Consider the following 19032-nt stretch of genomic DNA (forward strand, 5'->3'; position numbering starts at 1 on the left):
TGATGGACAGAAAGGAGCCAGTTAGCTGTGAGAAACAAAGCACAGGATGATTTTAATCATTTATGGATGAAAAGGGAAATTCATACAGCAGCTCGTGCTTTTCCCAGAATTGCATCTTGTATTGGCTTTTGGTGTCTGAGAAGGACAGGGCTCACCTTGGCCTGCCAGTGCCACGTTGCTAGCGGCGTGTGAGAAGTCACACCACGAAGGAGCTGAAGTCACAGAGGCTGTGCTGGGGCACAGGCAATGCCCCCCTCATGTCTTCAGCCCTCATCTGGCCTTTGATGTTTGGTGACACAGGTCTCCCAGCCTCTGGTTAAGGGAGATTCACATTTCTGCCCCACGTTTAACTGTTAGGCTGCCAGGCTGCACAGTCTGTCTCATCCAGCAAAAGCCTCATGCTGAGGGGTCTCTGGCAAGGGGTCAGACCAATGGAGTGTTTCTTTCTAAATGTCAGCCAGCTCCAGGCAATGCAAGGCAGCCAGCGATGAGCCGGGGCAGGGCAGGCAAGCCTGTGGTTTGGAGTGAAACAGTCCCCTCCGTTGTTCCTCTCCAGGCCTAAGCACAGACCTGGGGTGGAATTTTATGTGTATTTTTCCAGGGACAGGCTTTTTGCTGCCCCAGGATGACATCTTCCAAGACTGCTCTGGACCTTTGTGGGTACAGTAAAGCAAGATTTAACCTTCTGTCATCTCCCAGGCCAGGGCTTTGAGACCAAGGGCTGCTCAAGTAGTTACTCATGACGAGTGCAGATGGGAAGGAAGTCCCAAAACGGCAGGAAGGATGCTTGAGGACATACTGTTCGTGTTGCCAAAAGATGTTATAACAATATAGCTGTCAGTGGCTTAGCTGGGAAACAAATTCATCTTTGGAGGTTTTACAGAGCGGGGATCTGAGCTGTGCTTCTGAAAATGGGCACTTGCAGTTCTGCTGCCGAGAGCTTTCTAGCACAGCAGTCTCTTGAAGTTGAATTGCAGCAAATCACTACTCCTTGAAATGTAGTTTCCAGCTGGAAAATACTGTGGGTCATAGAAGAGTTGTATGATGGCCACCATCAGTTATAAGAGAGCTGCAGCAGGTCACATTGTCCTTTCCCAGCTTCTGTTGGGGCAGGTATGTAGGTTTTGAGTCTAAAGGACTTTGGGAGCTTTGAACTGTTCAAGCAATGAATGGGAAGCTGGAAATACCTCTGTACAGGGATGCTGTTCCCTGTTACCTTTGTGCTGTTCTGCCTGACATGCTGTGTCTGGAAAATGCTGGCAACTTCAAACTAGAGAAGTGTGTTTCACACCAGGGTTTTAATGTCAGTTACGGACCAGAAGGCAAAAGCTGGATCCTGAACCATCAGCATCTAACATGAGCTACCAAAGACCTCCTCAATGTGGTGCTGGCACTAAGTACTTCTTCGCTAAGTAAAGTAGGCACCAAAAAGGGGTCAAACACTACCTTAGTGTAGTGGGACATTTACAACTTGGGGATGATGAGAAGTGGTGCAGTAATTTTTTTCTCAATGTTTTTTCGTTATTATTTTCTACATGCTTTTTGTTTAAGATGCATCTTTTAAAGAAAATCAAGAAATGAAGCATTCTGCTAATATTGTGAGGCCAACCACACGGATCTAGTGCAACCCCCAAACACTCTTGCCCTGCACTCCATAACTTGTCTCATGCCTCCAGGCAGCAAGTCCCCTCCGTCCCAAAGGTGCTCTGGTGTTGACTCGTCTTGGGTGGGTTTCATGCCTGGGGCTGAGGTTGTCCTGGACCAGCCCAGGGAGGGACGCAGATACAGTGGCCCCTCTTCTGAGTCCTTATTTCAGGTTCCCACCTGCCTTTGTGCCCCTGTGCTCCTCTGGGCTGGTGCTCCTTTCATGGGCTGATGGCTCATGGGATGGGGCAGGGTGTTATTTGGGATCTCCTCCTACCTTTGTCTCTCTGTGCTGCTTTGTGGGTGTGCAGATGAGCTTCTATCACATAACCTAACAAGTGCTCTGGGAATACATACATTTGTAGGTGGATTTGTCAAAAAAAAATTTCCTGAAGGTGTTAAGAATTTTATCCATGTCTGTTAATTGCCAAACTGGCAAGGGACCAGGGACATTCTTCAGATTGTGAGTTTACAATACAAAAAAAGATCTACACTGGGGAAAAAAAATTAAAGCAAAGGAAAAATAAACCCCCTCTTTATGTGCCTTCTTTCTAAAACGTGAGAAGACAATGAAGAAAAACAATTGCAATGGATTGATTCCAGTTTATTTTATGATGTAAAATGTAGACAAAGGATTAAGCTTTGCTCTCCTTTATGACCGTTTAATCTCACTAGACTCACCGCTACGCCAAGGAGAGAGCTTGGAGGAGCCTGCCCCTTCTTCTGAACCTGCCCCTCTGTGCTCTTGCCTGGGACACATCATTTCACATTTTCCCTGCATTGCATGTCACTGCGTGTTGGCAACATAAATAAGTTATCCCAGGGTGTACAGGGGTGTCTTACATGAGAACAAGGGTATACGTAGGAAGGGGGAGGAGGTGGGAAGGTAGTAGGAGAAATCCAGACTGCAAATAAGACCTTAAGCACCCAATCACTTAAGGTAGCTTAACCTGCAGCTTGCATGAGCTGAGCTGGGATAGCTGCCCACAGGCACAGCCCCGCTGTACTTAAACTCTGTTTAACTCTCGGGGACAAGAGCTGGGCACAGAATTTAAATGCCAGTACCTAAAGTCCCCAGAAATTGTTTCTGTGTCTGAGGCCAAAATAGCCTGTTCACGGATGTACTCATACCAAGGTCACACCAAGGTGTGTTGATAAGGACCGTGGCTGGTACTACGCTACTTACTTGTAATGGCTTAAATTAACTATCACAAATATTGTCAGGAGGTAAAACATTCCCAACAGCTGAGGTTGGCAGCCCTGTGTGGGTTCCCATACCAGCTGCTGCTTCAGCATCACCCCGGCCCTTCCTGCTTCCTGGCACCTTGGCAAATCCTGTGGAAACCCTTTTGTGAAGATTTATGAATGTGTATGAGCAGAGAGAGACACAGGGACGATCTAAGATGGGGTGCAAGATGCTGGGAAGGGTGAAAGTACTGATGTCTGGGTTGGATCTAACGTGTTGTCATGCTTTAACCGCAGCCAGCAACTAAGCCCCATACAGCCGCTTGCTTACTCCCTCGGTATCAGGATGGGTGAGAGAACTGGGGGGAAAGAAAGTAAAATTCATGGCTTGAGATAAAGACAGTTTAGTAGGTGAAGCAAAAGCCACGCACACAAGCAAAGCAAAGCAAGGAATTCATTCACCGCTTCCCAGGTGGCCAGGTGCTCAGCCACCCCGGGGAAAGCAGGGCTCCGTCACATGCGATGGTTGCTTGGGAAGGCAAATGCCATTTTACTCTGAACGTCCCCACCTTCCTTCTTCTCCCCCCAGCTTTATGTGCTGAGCATGATGTTATACGGTCTGGGATATCCCTTGGGACAGTTGGGGTCAGCTGGCCCAGCTGTGTCCCCTCCCAGCTCCTTGTGCCCCCACACTGGCTTGCTGTCGGGGTGGGGTGAGGAGCAGAGAAGGTCTCGCTGCTGCGTAAGCTACTCAGTGGTAGTGAAAACATCCCTGCCTTATCAACACTGTTTCCAGCATAAATCCGAAACATTGCCCCTTACCAGCTACTACGAAGAAAATTAACTCTATCTCAGCCAAAACCAGCACACAAGTGTTTTAAGAAAGGGAAAAAATGGTCCTGGGCCAAGTCACGGTGAACTCAAAAGCATTTTCCATTCATTTCAGCCTTCCTTTTCCTCAGGCCCTAAATCACATTTATAGTCCCCAGAGCCTTTCTGCCATGGGTTGGTTGGTTGGTTGGTTTGTTTGTTGTCGGCGCCCCCCCCCCCCCCCCCCCCATGAGTATCCATAGGAAACATGAGCATTCATAGGAAACTATAAGGAGCGAGAATTAAAATAGGGCAGCCAGTGTTTATTTTCACACTGGAAAAGGGCCTTGGGAGTTCCTCTGCTTTCTTACCTTACCATCACATGCTATAAAAGACAGGATGATTAGGAGTTTGGATACAGTGCAGCCCATAAACGCTGGTTTGGTTTTTCTTTTTCAGATTCTAAATATAAGTTTAACCTTAGCTCAGTTACAAAACAACAGCAAAACAAACAAACAAAAAAAAAAGTAGAGGAAAAAAAAACCCTGGTGAAATGGATGTTTGTTTTGGAGTCCAGAACTGTTTCTTTTATGATCAATACTCCATTTTATAGGCTTTTCCAAGAAAGGCTGGATAATCCCCGTCCCTCCTCCACTTAAAAAAAATAACAGAAGAGCAGGATCTGTATATACAAATAGTGAATTGGCCCAGCATTAACAGCAGTAGGGGTTCGACCCACCAGCATCACAGCTCTTGAATTATCCGCTCCATAAATGGACAATCAATCTGCCTGTGGGATTTGGCATATTTGGGGGGGCTTAGAGGCTGTGGTTTTGTTTAGACAAACAGCTACATCCAGGCTAGTAAAGCAAATGCACTCGGGGCCGCTCTCTGGCACAGAGGCCAGCTGGCGTGGATGGGCTCTTAAGCTCCGTTTCTAAGTCTCCAAGGCACAGCGGCAGCATCCCCACTGCCTTTTGGGTTGTGATTCCTAAATTATACCCAGGAACAGTTTGAAGGATTTCTAGTTAGTCCCAAAAACTTTTCCCTAAAAATTTCAAGGTAGTGAAGGATTGTTCCCTGGTGCTGTTTAATTGACTGGTGCAGGCATGCCTGAGCAGCTAGGGTTAATAAAGCCTTTTGTTATCCAGCCTGACCCACTTGTCAGCCCTTGAGCTCTTGTAAATGCATTTGTAGGGGCCAGACTTAAAATAAATCTGGAGGCATTTGGCAAACAGCAGCTAATTGAAGGGCACACACTGCCTTTCACGTGCTGCAGATGAGAAACCTGAAGCAGAGCAAAAGCTTAAGAGCACGGCCTGTGGGTTTGGTTTTGTGGGACACGGTAAATATTTATGTGCCGCCTCTAAAAACCAGGCCTGTGCTGTCTCCCAGACACCATGTCAACCCTCTTGGAAAAGCGGCTTGGCCTTGGGCAGCTCCTTGTGGATCCCCAGGAGAAAAGCCAGAAGCAAAGCTGGGGATGCTGTTCCCAGCCCAGAGCTGTGGCCAGCAGATGCGCTTCCCCCATGTCTCAATAAACATTGGGTTGGGGTGATGAAATGAGGGGGATCCTGCATCAGTGTGATGCGCAGAATGGGTTAAAATTATGGGGTTTACTTTAAAGTTTTATTTAAAAGTTTATTTATTTAAAAGTTGCAGTTTTGCTCTATGTTTGCTGGCCTGAATCCTGTAGCTGAGTGGTGAATGAGACTTCTTGGAAATTTGCTTATTCGTAAATTGCGCCATATTCTGACACAGTTCCTTCTCTGACTTTTTTTTTTTCTTTTTTTATCCCTTTTTTTCAAATCAAAAGAGTGTTTAACCTATGGCACTTTTGGGGCTCTTTGCAAATATCCAAAATTTTAAAACCCACACATGTTTTCCTTCCCACAAAACAACGGCATTGTGGGAGGAAGGGATCCATTTTTTTGACTTTTAAAAACTCCGTTTAAATCACTGCTGCCAAGCAGGGGACACCAGGAGGGGAACGGAGAGCAGCTCTGGGTCCCTCTGTATCCCCTGACTCACCGAGGCAAAGCGGCTCCCTGCCTCTGCCTGGCTGGGGGTCTCATGGGAACCCTCGGAGATCACAGGCTGCCCTCACCTACCCTTCCTTGGCAGGAAAAATAGCAATGGTCCACATGAAACAATGGTCATTTATACTTTGATTTCCCCTGTTTGTCCCAGGACGTGTAAGCTGTTCTTGCGTGGCTTTCTCTGAATCATGAGTCCAGCCCCAATCCTTAAGAAATTAAGCTGGCTGGGGGGAGGAAGAGAAAGGATCTGATTCCTTTTCCTCCCTGTCCTGCTCCTCTCTCCTTTGCCGACTGCTTTTTGTTCAGCTGCTCTGAGTTATGAATACTTCACTGTGTATCTTGTGTCTACCAAGGTCATCCTAAGGGAAGGAGGTGAGTAATTGCCATTCAAATGGCTACAAACTGTAATTCAAATAATGCCAGAGCACAGAGGCTGATTCAAGACAAAGTGTCTCATGTCCACAGGTTGATGCTCTGCCCTTTTGGAAATTTCACCCTGAAACTTCTCAGTATGCAAATACCACAGCAGAAATTGTAGCTGTTGCTGAAGTGTCGAGGATTCTGAGCTGCTCAGAAGTTTCGTGATGGGCAGAGAAAAGTAGAGAAATGAGGCAGGGAGGAATGCAAAAGAAATTTCTGACAATAATTTTTCTTTTTTGTGTGTGTGTATGTCTCCAGGTTGCAAACTGCTCTCCATGGCTTAAATGGACATCAAAGCACATCTCTTTGCTGGAATGTACATCCCTGGATGATCTGATCCTTCGAGAACTAACTTCCAAGAAAAAAAAAACCAGCACTCCCCTCTTCTTTCTACAGTTTGCTTACTTTAATTTACACACAGAAAACCTACATTTCAAAGCTGATATTGCTCCCCTGTAAATCATCTAGTACGTGGAAGGACAAAGGTCTGTCTTCGTTGAACCCCCATTGGGAGAAGTTGGCAGCAAGTCACAAAGAGCTGGAAGAGACTTTGGAAGCACTGTGAGAAGGTGAAATACCCAGCTTTGCTTTTTTTAAGCCCATTTGAGGGAAATGAAGATTATTCCTTTGTGGATGGGGGTGGTGGAGTCGGTATGTTCAGCCTAAGCCCGGGTTGGTAACTGGCAGGCACCTGCAGCACCCTTCGCTTTTTGCCTTACGCTGAATCCTACAATCGTACTTGGTCAGCTGCACCGGCAGAAACCGAGTGAGAAAGATGGTTGTTGTACGGAGGAGGAACGTGAAAATGTTTACCTTTGCCTTTTTGCTCATCACACTAACGTCATTTCTGCTGAACTACACAAACCAGGTGACCACAACCACCTGGGATCTCAGACATGTCGTCATGCAGTTTTCAGAGCAAGTCCAAAAACTCTTCAAATACCCCAGGAGACCATGCAGCTGTCACACGTGTGTTTCTGAGCTGGGATGCTCCCTCTGGTTTGATCAGAGATTTAATTCAACTATGCAACCTTTCCTGACCTCACAAAATGCCTTGATCCCAGAAGACAGCTACAGGTGGTGGCTGGTAAGTGGGATGTGTGGTTACGGCCCAGCATTCGTGCGAGGGTTGCGGTGTCAGGCTTCGAGTCATGCCGAGCAGATAGCGAGAGACAGTTCCTGCCAAAAGCACTTGCCACTCAGCTGGCAAAGCAGGCAGAGGTGGAAGAAAGCGGGTGTTCGTGCTGCTGTTTAGCTTGCAGGCACTTCGGGTGCACGTTCACTTGCTCCAAGCTAGAAAAGTCCCTGGCAGAGTTAGGCAGTGAATCCAGGATTTGGACATGTGAATATTGCCTTTTTCTCCCTTCTCTTCAAAATATTAGACTTTGTAAACCAGCTTGTTTTGCTTCAGATGGTTAAAAACGGCTTTTGCCATCCATCAAGGCAGCAGAGCAAACTCGCAGCAGAGCAAACTCGTTGGGAAGTGTGTAATTCCCCTGGGGCTCTTCCTATCACAAGACATGTAAATAATTAGCAGGATTCAATGGAAAATGATTAATTCCATGTGTATGAAGACAGTCTCTGTAGCGACTGATGTTGTTTAATGGTAAAGTGCATGGGTGGCCACGGGTCACTGGGGAGGAGCAGTCCCCGCGTATCCTCAAGCAGGGTGGTCCAATGAGCCCTATCCAAGCATCACGAAAGCTAGTAGATACCTTGCTTGGAAAGCATAGAAAGGAAGGTGTATCCTGATGTTTTGTGTAATCAAAGCCCCTTTTGTGTTCTGTTGAAACAAGACATTGATTAAATGAGTTGCTCATGGTTTGTCCAGCCGAGCTGCTAAAGCGCAGCTTCTGGCTGCAGCAACACTAGTCAAATTGCAGTTTCATTGTGGCTTGCTTTTCCCTCTTCAGAAAAAAATAGTCTCCCTGTGCCTTTCTTGGAATGCACAACAGCCTGCAACTTGGTGTCCTGCTGTGAGCACAACCTCTGATGTTGAATTTGGGGCTTTCAGCCCTTCCCTGGTGCCCTGGCAGGCCCCTCTGGCAGGCACCCACTTTCACAGTGGGGGCATTTATGTTTTGGAGGAGGTGTCAAGTGCTGTGGAAATGAGACTGTATCTGATTTATCACTTCTGCTGGCTGTTGCATTTACTGGTGAAAAAGAGATGCCACTGAACTCCAGTTCTTTAACTGTTGCATAAATTATATCCTCATCTTACAGTGAAACCTTCCTTTTTGCTATGTGCCCCACAGACTCCAGGCACTGGATCCTTTCACCTGCCCCTTGACCGTGACTCAGATTTCCCATCCATTGCTTGTGGGTTTTTTTGCAGCCCCCAGACACTTTTCCTTCTGGTCCATACATTTCCTAGCTGGGCTTTGCTGGAGCCATGAGAAGGGAAGACGGCAAGCTCAGGTTGTAGTTCCCCTTGCCCTGGGGTGAGGTTTCACCAGGGAGCTGATCGAACAACCAGCAGTTTTCAGAGGGGGGGATACCCCAAACTGAACTCAGTAGTTGAGAGGATGAGGTTGTTCATGGACACCAGGAGCATTAAGGCTGGTTGTAAAGTACCTCCTGAGTGCCTCTGAATACAGAAACCAGGAGCACTCAGCACCTCAAGAAGGTGATGGGGAGAAGGTGGGATGATCAATCCTAAATCCTGCCGTCGGTGCTGGGGCTGTGCTCCTGCAGCACCCAGGCTGAGGAGGAGTCCTGCAAGACACAGCTGGGTGGACTGTGTGCCTCTGCTAAGGGGGCTGTGCCCCCAAGGCCTTGCACATCACCCTGAGCAAAGCTGTACTGCATTCTGTGCTCTGACCCCAGTCTGATTTCAACATCAGGTTTGAATGCATTCTCCCTTAAAAAAAAAAATAAATAAAAAGGAAGCAAAAGCTTGAGACTCTCAGTACAAAAGTCTGAACTTCTGATTCTCCTTGCCCACCCCCCCTTCCCCAAATAAAAGCTGTCCATTAATTTTCAGGGCTGTCTAACCCTATTGTTAGGTTTTCATTCATTTTTTGGAATTCAGGTCAAGTTCAAAGGGAATACACCACTTCAGAACACATAATGAAAGCAGTTTTTTTTCTGGGATGGTAAAAATAAATCTTCTAAGATTTCAATACTCTTTTTTTCTGCCAGAAGTTATCTTCAACCAGAATATGTGAAATATTTTGGTGTCCTCCAAATCTGCACTGTGTATTGGAAATCAGTTACTTACTGAAAATACTTGCCCTAAGCTATGGTAGATGGAGAAGGTGTCCTGACTCTTCCGAAAGATGCTTTTGGGTAAACCCAAGCGTGACATGGCCTCGGCTCCTCATTGCAACCTATTTCCTATATACGTGTTGCTTTCTGAGGCGGTCGGTGTCATTGCTGTGCATCCTGACCACACTGCCTTTTCACTCTTCATTTTTAGGCTCGCCTTCAAAGCGGTTCTGAGATTTCAGCCAGTCTTAAAGAAAGCATGGTTCATGGCCATGTTTTACCATAGCTTGCTTTGCCAACTCAACAATTTGTGACTTTTTACTATATTTGTACTTAAAAAGATGAGGTATGAGGAGACATGAGATCACTTGAAATTTATTTCAGGGGAGAAATGACTGTGCATTTCTCTCAGGAACTGACAGAAGCGTGGTGGTTTCGTTATGCTGTAACTGATACGATGGTGGCTGCACTGGAGCTATTTATTATGAGGCTATGATTTTCCTGTCACGGGGAGACCCATGTGATGGGCTTGGACTAAACACAGGCAGAGCCCTTGCCAGAAAACTGTCTGCCTACCAGGCTGCCTGCCCTCCCTTCCCATGAACTCTGTATATGTGTACATGTATTTGTCATGTACATACGTGTATATGTATTTGCTGTGTATGTGAATAAGTATTATTCATGCAAATAGTCCTTTAGCATTAGTATCCTTCCACTTCTAGGAAAGCAAGGACTGGTTTCAGAGCCTAATGACCAGTATTTGAGGTGCAGTGATCTTTGGGGCCAAAGGCTGGGGTGGTTTCGCTTGCTTACAGCTCTTCACATGGCTACCAGGTCACTTTGTGGTTCATTTGGAGAATATATGGCTTAAGCTCTTCCAGCTTGGTAGGATGCGCTTTTTTGGAAGGAAATATTCCTGGCTGCTGTGAATAAAATCGTGGTGTCTGTACTGGAGTTAGCAGTACTACCTGTACAGGTGGGAAAGAGCAGGGAAGAGCAGGTCAGTGCCACCGTCCCTGCAGCAGCTCATCTTGCTGCACGAGGCAGGGCTGCTTCTGGAGGAGGCACCTGAACATCTACGTGGCTGTTTCTGTGTTCACAGAAACAAGGGGGCTGTTGTCAGGGCTGTTATTTGCTTTTCATTTGCTTAAATCTACCCAGCTGATAGACTGTCCCTTGGTTACTTTAGTTGGGTAACAAAGAATGGCCTGAATTATGCTCCTGGGTACACCCCTGCAACTGCTCGGTGCATTTTGTGACTGAAAGTTGGAGTCCTCCTCTCTCAGAGGTGATGTGGGCATTGACAATACTCCAGACTGTACTGTAACCAGCTCGTTAGAAATTTCTTCCTTTCCTCCTCCCTCCCTCTCTTCTACTCTCCCTGTCTCTCTGTTCATCTGCCTTCCCACATCTTGCACTCAGGGGCTGTGAAGAGTCTTAGTGTTTTGGAACTTGGGACCTTATGTTACATGATGCATTTCCTTCTGTTTATATTTTCTTTCCCACCTCCATCAGCTGGCTCACCTGCAAGTTTTTCATTGTTGTTCCATGACTCAAATGCTGTGGGCATTTCCACTAAATTTAGTAACTTGTCTATAAGGAAACAGAGCAAGAATTCTATGCAGTAACACAGCACAGTATTTATTTATAGTTTTCTTGGTTTATTCTCGGGGGGGGTGTGTAGTATTGTTTTTGGTGGTCAGAAAGTATCAAAAATATGAGATCAGAACCTGCTATTCTAGATCTAAATTAAGGTTGTTGAGGTTGATGGATTAAAGCTGTGATAAGTAACATCAGGCTCAGAGTTCCCTGGCAAACTTATCTGTAGCACATTGTTCATAAACTACCACATTAGAACAATTTTTATCTTGAGTCTTATGATAGTGTTGAGGGGTTTGCTTTCTTTTTCTTTTTTGGAAGAAAGCTCAGCTCTTGGGGCCATGTGATTAGCCTATCTAAACAAAAATGTTAGCTTTTAGCTGTTATGTTTGTAGGAAAAAATGTAATATGTGGCTGAAAGATTTGTTAACCAGACAGTGCACAAAAGGGCATCCCCAACACATGCACTAGGGAAGCTGTGGAAGCTGCACTTATTTTTAAGACAGCAGCAGAGCTACCTGGCACCCGAGTCATGCATTTTGAATGCTCTTTGTAGAAAATATGCCCAAATACTTTGATCATCAGAAATATTTTTTTTATAACTGGGATGCTGCCTGTGATGCTTTGAAAGCAATACGAAGGGCTGAGCTCACTGAAGGTAGCGTGTAGCTACCAGATAGATGCAGAAGGTGGTACTAGACCCAGTCCAGGTCCCAGTCCCCAGTCCCACTGCCTGCTACATGCCCAGTCCCACCTGGTGTTCTACTGCTTGGGTGCAAGCATGACATTTAGATCAGCCTTGGACACACTGGGAGAACTTGACCCTGGGCTGCTTCATCCCCCTGGCAGCCCCTGCCTACGTCCAGCTGGGCTGCAGCTCCAGGGTCTCCAACAGTGAGGACAGATGGATCTGAAGGTGGTCCAAGATCATGGGTCCCTCTAAGCACTGCAATGTGCTCTGCCAAGCTGCAAGCATCCTGCAGTCAGAAACAAATGCACACAGAGCTGGTGGAGCAGGGTCTTTGCTCCTTAGAGCAGCATGGAGGTGACCCATACCAGCCATGGAAGTCAGAAATACACCTATTATTGTGGGGTTTTGCATAATATAGGCACACTACATTCATATTTGTGAATGCAAATTTTTTGACAGACACAAATCGCTAAACAAAGCCCAAACTCTTGAAAGCCCCTATATTCTTCCCCTTATTCCCTTTGAAGCGTAGTAATTGCAGGACATTAAATATAACAATAATAATGCCATATTTTCCAGACCGGGGAGGCATTTTTTAAATTGATGATTTCCTTTTAACCTCTCCTTCAGTCTGCAAAATGAAGATTACCTGGACTTGCCCCACCAGACTGTTGCTAGGATTAATCTTTGTACAATGTCTTATAGCTGGGAAGCACTGTGTGAGTATTAATGCCTCCCAACTGCTGCAGCGAGACAATTAGCTGTGCAAAAGAGATTCTCATGGGGCTTTATTCCCTCTTTATCTTTAAAAAACAGTTAAAAAAAAATTAGAAAACCCACAAAACCAGTATGGCTACACCAGCTTCCCCAGGCTGCCTGTCTGTGTGCTCGCAGGGTTGCCCCAGCAATGTTGGCTGCTGCCAGACCCACAGCTATACCTGCCTTTCTACACTATTTCCATCCATGCTCCATCTGCATCCACATCACACCAATGATTACAGGTTAAGCAGAATATTTTCTACCTGCTAATAAGTTTGGATTTTGAAGGTGTATTTAAGACACTGCCATGGATGCAGGATGCACAGGCATCAGGACAGCTTTCCTTTGAGGCTCTCCTGGTTGTAGCTGTGTCCTCACCACTCCAAGCTACTAGCCCTGAGCAGCCTTGGCTGAATTCACATCCTCCGTTTGCATCCCCTTAGCTAAATTTTGGGTATCGCTTCTTGGTCATCGTTGACAATGTGACGGTACCAGAGAGCCCAGGGAAGCCTTCCAAGAAGTGTACAGAAGCAGCAAAGAATGGAGGTACGCACAGCGTGATGAAGGAAGCAGCAACAGACTCCAAGAAAGTCATTCATGGGTAAAGAAAGGGTGTGCATAAACTTTGAGGTTTGGTGGGGTATTTTTCCTTGCCTTTTTTTAAATAAGAGATGCAAAACCAGCTAGCAAGCTTATATATGTGAAGTGGGGAGTTTCTAAGGCTAGAGGAACAGGGTAGTTGGTCTTCCCTGTGAAGATGGTTAGGAAACTTCTCAATCTGGACTCCCAATTACAGGTTTTAACAACCTCCGGTGAAAATATGACTCTCAAGTGCCAGCCAAATATTTTATGGAAAGGAGCTGGAGTGTTAAGCAATCTAGTGATATTTTAGATGTAGACACAAGGTGGGTTAGGATTCTTTTGGGGTTTGGCAAAAAGGTTAAACTGCATCTTTAGAGATAGCTGTTGCTTGCACAGACTTCTGATAAAAGCAGCCACTTCACTCAGGACACAGAGGTCAGGTATTTTAGTGTATTTAAGCCCACTTCTAGCAGCTATATCCATACAGATATCGCTGGCACACATCTACAGCACCTGGAGGGAGGATGCTGTCCCCGCAGAGCCACGTGGTACTGCTACGGCTCTGCCTTGCACAGCACGGACAGACTTTCACCCAGAGCTTTTGTTGATTTATAAGAAAGGCCAGACTGCTGGGCTTGTTAAAAAAAAAACAACAAAAAAAAAACAAAAACAAAAACAAAAAAACCAAAACCAAACACATTACTCAAAAAAAAGGACAAAAATTTGGTGTGGGAAAGTGAACTGTAATCGCTTGTAATTGCAACGCTATTAAAACGGTCTTTTTCAAGAAGTCAAGTAAACATTGTGCAATAAGAAACTGGCTGCACATTGAGTCTGAACTTTTAAAAGCTGTATCTGCCTTGGAGTTAACCAGCTTCATCGCCTACTCTCTTTTGCTGAAATGTCAGACTAACCAGTGCTGGTTGAAGATTAGGCCTGAAAAGTGTGGCTGGATCAGATAATCACCGAGGAAAATAAAACAAGAGCACTTTTAATGAGTTAAGGATGGATGTCTTAATGTATGGATGTTCAGCACACAGTCCCCTAAGGTCATCATCTTATCTGAGGTCACTGAGGGGATCTCTAACTGCTGTGGAAGTTTCGTACAGCCGAGGGATCGCAGGGTGATGGTGTCCTGCCTTCAGGCTGGTGCTGGTGCCCATGTTTTGGCCTTGTTGCAGCAGTTACTCTAGAGGAACAGCAGCGTAACAGAAGGAAAAGGCAGATCCCTGCCTGGGTAAATGGAGGTGCCTATCCACAATAATGTTTCTTACCATTTTAATGCATCAAACAGAAGTCAGCACTCCAGGTCCTTTCCTTTCCTGATGCTATCATTCTGGCTGAAAAGGCAATTTAACTCTAAAGGGGGCTAAGGTACTTAGAATTTTTCTGAAAATATCCTTCTTCATCTGAATTTTCTCAGGCAAAATCAGTTCAAGAATTGGGGCTTTGCTTTTTTCCGCCAGAATAAATGTTCTTAAGAATGTTTTGCTGCATGTTTGGTGGTTTTCCCTTTCATTTCTTAAAGACAGTTAAAGTCAGCTCACCTTTACAGAAAGAGAACATATATATAGGTTGGATTCATAAAGAATACACAAGAATTTAGATATGTGAACATGTGTTTGTAGCATCACATGCAAATTTAGAAGAAAGCCTTTTTCACTTAAGTAATTGAGCCATCCACTGAATACTGACATACGTGGTAATAATGACAGTGCTTGGCTGGGCATCCTAATTACCTGGCATCCTGATCACCTTGTGCAGTCCATCTATAAGGCTAGCAACGATTAGCAGGCAGATCAGGTCTATGTATGCAACATTTCTTTGTCTGCTCTGTTTCAAGTTCTTGGCCCCAATGTTGTCGCTCTGAGCTCGACAGACCTGTTCAGTTTCGTTCAAATAAGGTTGCTTTACATAGTTCTGCAAAGAGACAGCATGAAATTTAAACAAAAATTAGGGTGATGCATCTGTTTGTGTATGTGTGTGACAGAGAGAGAGAAGGATTAACAGTTCCTGGTGCAGTCAAGGGGAATGCACCAGAAACTAAAGTCAAACTACCCCAGGGCGTTGCTGGGAGTGGTGTGAAACGTGTTTCTCCTCTCTCCCTCCCTGTCTTCCCTTGCCCTGGGCTGGCAGAACAAGGGCAGAGCCTTTTGGCAGATTTTAGGAGACATTCTCCCTTTGTGAGCTTGCAAGCCAGTGGCACCACAAGGGTGGGCAATGGTTTTTGTGAGCCTGCCAACACTCCCAGCCTCTTTAGTAGCCCTCAGAGACAAGAGTTCCAGAAAGGGAGTGTCTGACTGTCACCTGCCCTGCACCTTGCTTGTACCTTCCCAATTCCAGCCATTGTTTCCACCATGCACCACAGAGTTGCTACAAAAGAGTTTCCCTCCATGGCAACAGACACAATGACCAAGGTCCGGGTGGTTTTCTTCATCCTGGAGATTTTTTTAGATGATCCAGCCCTCAGGGCTAATTCTACTTTACTGTATTTTCCTATTGCTGTAGAAGCTGATTCTTCCACAGTCCAAAACTGCAGCAATAAGATCTCCCACTCCCACTTCTTTGCATATGCAAAAATTTGTGGAAAGCATGTCAGCCACTTCTGTGCTCCATCAGGTTCCCTGAGACTCTTCTCTCCTTCCTAGGAGGGTTAAAATAAATGTTATGCATGTTCTAACAGTAGATACTTACCGTGAGGGTGGTGAGGCACTGGCCCAGGCTGCCCAGAGCAGCTGTGGATGCCCCATCCCTGGCAGGGCTCAAGGCCAGGCTGGACGGGGCTTGGAGCAGCCCGATCTGGTGGGAGGTGTCCCTGCCCATGGCAGGGGGGATGGAACTAGGTGTTCTTTAAGGTGCCTTCCAACCCAAACCATTCTATGAATCTATGATGTCTGGCCCACGGTGGGATTAGGTTTATAGACACCAGAGGAATATTTATTCTGCTAAGGTCAGCCTTGGGGAAAACTCATGATCTGTTCCATCATGGCTAGAGAGAGACTGGAGGGGTGTGGGAATCCAAGGAGAAGGAGAGGAACCAAATTAAGAAAATTAATGGGAAGAGATTTTCCACTTTTTTTTTTTAAGTTCACATTTCTGCTCCCAATGTGTAACATGTACTGCAGGAGACAGTGTCTGCAGGTAGATGCAAGAATGGTTTTTGAGAAGACATTTGAAGCTACATCTTGCTCATGGAAAATGTAACTATATTGGTAACTTGGCGTGATTATTCTCCCTAACAGAAATTGCAAGGAGAGAAAACTCCGAAGAATATTAATGAAACGCTCAAGGAATTGTTTGAGATCATTCCGGGGGATGGGGATCCGCTGCAGGAGCAAGGCACTTACACATGCAGACGATGTGCTGTCGTGGGCAACTCTGGCAACCTTCTGCAATCTCAGTATGGCCAAGATATTGATTCCCATGACTTTGTGCTCAGGTGAGTAGCCATCACCTTGGCTCCAGATGTCTCTGTTGTTTGAGATTCACTGCTATTATTGGGGACAAGTAAGCAAACAAGATTTCAGGGGCTATCTTGTGAAATCTGGTACTTAGTTCAAATCTAAGTGCTAGGGCTGTAAGCTATGTGTGTTGGAGATACGAACTTATGTTTTAGCTTGGAAAAAAGCATTAATAGGTTTTGATACCATAGCTTGTTTTGCATTATCCATACTTGCCTGTGTTAAAAAATACACCTGAAAAAACCTGCGGTTTCGAGTAAAAGTTATTTCTGCAGCTAGTACTACAAGTGTTCTTTTACACACTTAATTGACTGTATCAGATTTTACGTTATGGCACTGGTTCATTCTTAAGCGATGGTGGGGTGGGAAAGCCAAAGTCACTTTGCAATAGACAGGATGCAATTGGTGGGCTACAACCACTTTGTAAAGGGTCCCATTCCCTCTTCAAGGGTCCCATTCCCTCTTCCTTTCAAGACAACGAAGGCTGGCTCTTTTGTCCCACTGAAACGCAATCAGGGACTAGGTAAGCAGAGCTAATCACCCAGAGGGCAGCCAAGATACCTGGGCTGACTAAATTCATCTCCAATGCATTGTCCAGCTTTCACACCGCAGGTGCCAGTACAGCATAATCTGGGGAGCAACTCAGTGCAGGTCAGGCAGCCTGGAAGGGAGGGTTTGCTTTTGAAAACACCACGTGTGGGATGATACTCTCAGAATTAACATAACCTTTAGTAGGGAGCTGTGCACTGAAGTCAAGAGTGAATCAGACGATCAACACTATCTGAACTGTTAAGTCACCTTAGGCCACTTGGCTTCCTATGTGGGTTGGACATGCTGTAGAGTCTTCAGATGGCATCTAAATGCTCATGATGAATCACTTCAGGAGTTGCTTCCTTCAGCTGTGTGCCTTGCTTTCTTCCAAAAGTACCTCCCCAAAGGCAGAGGCAGCCAGCTTGGTCTTCAGACCCATGAAGGAAAGGGAAGAGCCCTTGACGTTAGTCCTGCAAGTTGCAAACGTGAGGCAGCTGAGGTGCATTCACGCTTAACTCCGTGCCCCTCACTATGGAGATAGCCCCATTGCCGACTGGACTTTATTATCTTGCCTGGTTTATGTTTCCAGATTCATGCAGAAAAGGCTTTGCTAGACTCACAAGCTATTTTATGGAGTACTAACTGAAGAGTAATGCACTCAGACGTGTGCTTCTGCTCTGAGACCTTGCCCTTCCCATAGCTGCGCATCCCTGGCAAGGGAAAATCTCTCTCTGACTTGGAACTGAACCTTCCATTCTTGGATTTATATTTTAGCAATATCAAGCCAGATTTGAAGGGGTGGCACAAGGTTTTAGGATTCACTGTGGAAATTTGTGCACAGAAGGTGACCCCTCTGTGCATTAATCCAACAAACAAAATCTCTGGTGACCTAATATTCACTTCCACATGCTCTGGCAATACAGCCATTTCTTCTAAATACCATGTTTCAGCCCACTTTCATTTGTTTAACTGTCTACTTTCACGACAGAAGGAAATTTCTGCTCAGTCCTTCCTGCTGAGACTGGGTGTGAACTCTGCCTTCTGCCATGTCATGCAGCCAGCCCTACCATGGATTGTGGGGAAGGTACATAGACCTGGCAGCAGGTTGTGAGTAAGATAACTAAGATACCATCCTTGGCTTTATCCTGAAGGAAAGAAAAACCCATAGTTTATACCTTAGACTGACTCATCTCAAAATAAAACATAGCAAGTTTCTAGTATTTCTACTAGCTTTACTAGTATTTCTACACAGTACAGCGTGGGTCACTGGCAGGGAAGAGGATAACTCAGTAACAAGTCCACCAGGCTTGTGAGTAACAACTGTTCTACTGACACTAATAACTCCCTTTGAGGGAGTTAGAAGCAACTTAATTAATTCACCTGGGGGAGCACTGCAATACCACAGCCTGGCATAGACTTGATAAACAGATTTTATCTCAGCCCATTATCAGTGACCAGGGCAGCAAGTTGTCTGGCAATGTATGATGCTCCTCATCACCTTATCAGCTACATCCTTTCTTGTCCTCCCTTGCGCTGCTGCCAGAAGCTGAGCTAATGTGTCTGCAGAAGACTCCATTGGGCTGCAGAGAAACCTCATTCTGCCTAGAGCCTGCTTGGGGGTTTCTCCATGGTGTTGCACAGCATCATGGATTCATGCAAGGTCAGCCAGAGCCACTTTGTAGATCTCTAACCTGCAATACACTGTACCACAGAAACATGCAAATCTCTCCCAGCAGGGAGCTAATGCACCAGGGGAGGAGCTGCTGATGTGTCCCCAGATCTGCTTTCAGAAGTGAACACAAGTGCAGAGGTATTTCTGCAGTCCTGAGCTCAAAAACCCCCACCCTGCTCCCCGCTCTGCCCAACAGAAGGTAGCCCTGTTTGGCCAATATATTTTGACTGAGCCCTGGTGGGCCCTGGGCAGCTCTTCATGCACTGACCCCAGCGTTACCTAAAGCACACTATGCATGCGTGCAGTCACCCTAAGCAGGTGTACCAGAGTTGGAGGACATACTTCAAAGTAAGGTTTGAGTAAGTGTCAGCAGCAGGTCCTGGATTTGTCTCTGTGGCTTTGGTGACTTTTCATGGGAGGACCGTACGAAAT

General features: G+C 45.8%; 1 protein-coding gene across 1 annotated transcript in view; it reads left to right on the forward strand.

Annotated features, from left to right (window-relative positions):
• The window catches only part of ST3GAL1 (ST3 beta-galactoside alpha-2,3-sialyltransferase 1), an 80679-nt gene that overhangs the window by 47965 nt on the left and 13682 nt on the right, over nt 1-19032 (forward strand). The window contains exons 2-3 of the mRNA XM_040586045.1: nt 6357-7185; nt 16179-16375. Coding sequence (XP_040441979.1) covers nt 6874-7185; nt 16179-16375 — 509 coding nt within the window. The 5' untranslated portion in view covers nt 6357-6873. The remainder of the gene's footprint in view (nt 1-6356; nt 7186-16178; nt 16376-19032) is intronic.

This window comes from Falco naumanni, chromosome 3, assembly GCF_017639655.2.
Source record: "Falco naumanni isolate bFalNau1 chromosome 3, bFalNau1.pat, whole genome shotgun sequence".
NCBI classification, from domain to species: Eukaryota; Metazoa; Chordata; class Aves; order Falconiformes; family Falconidae; genus Falco; species Falco naumanni.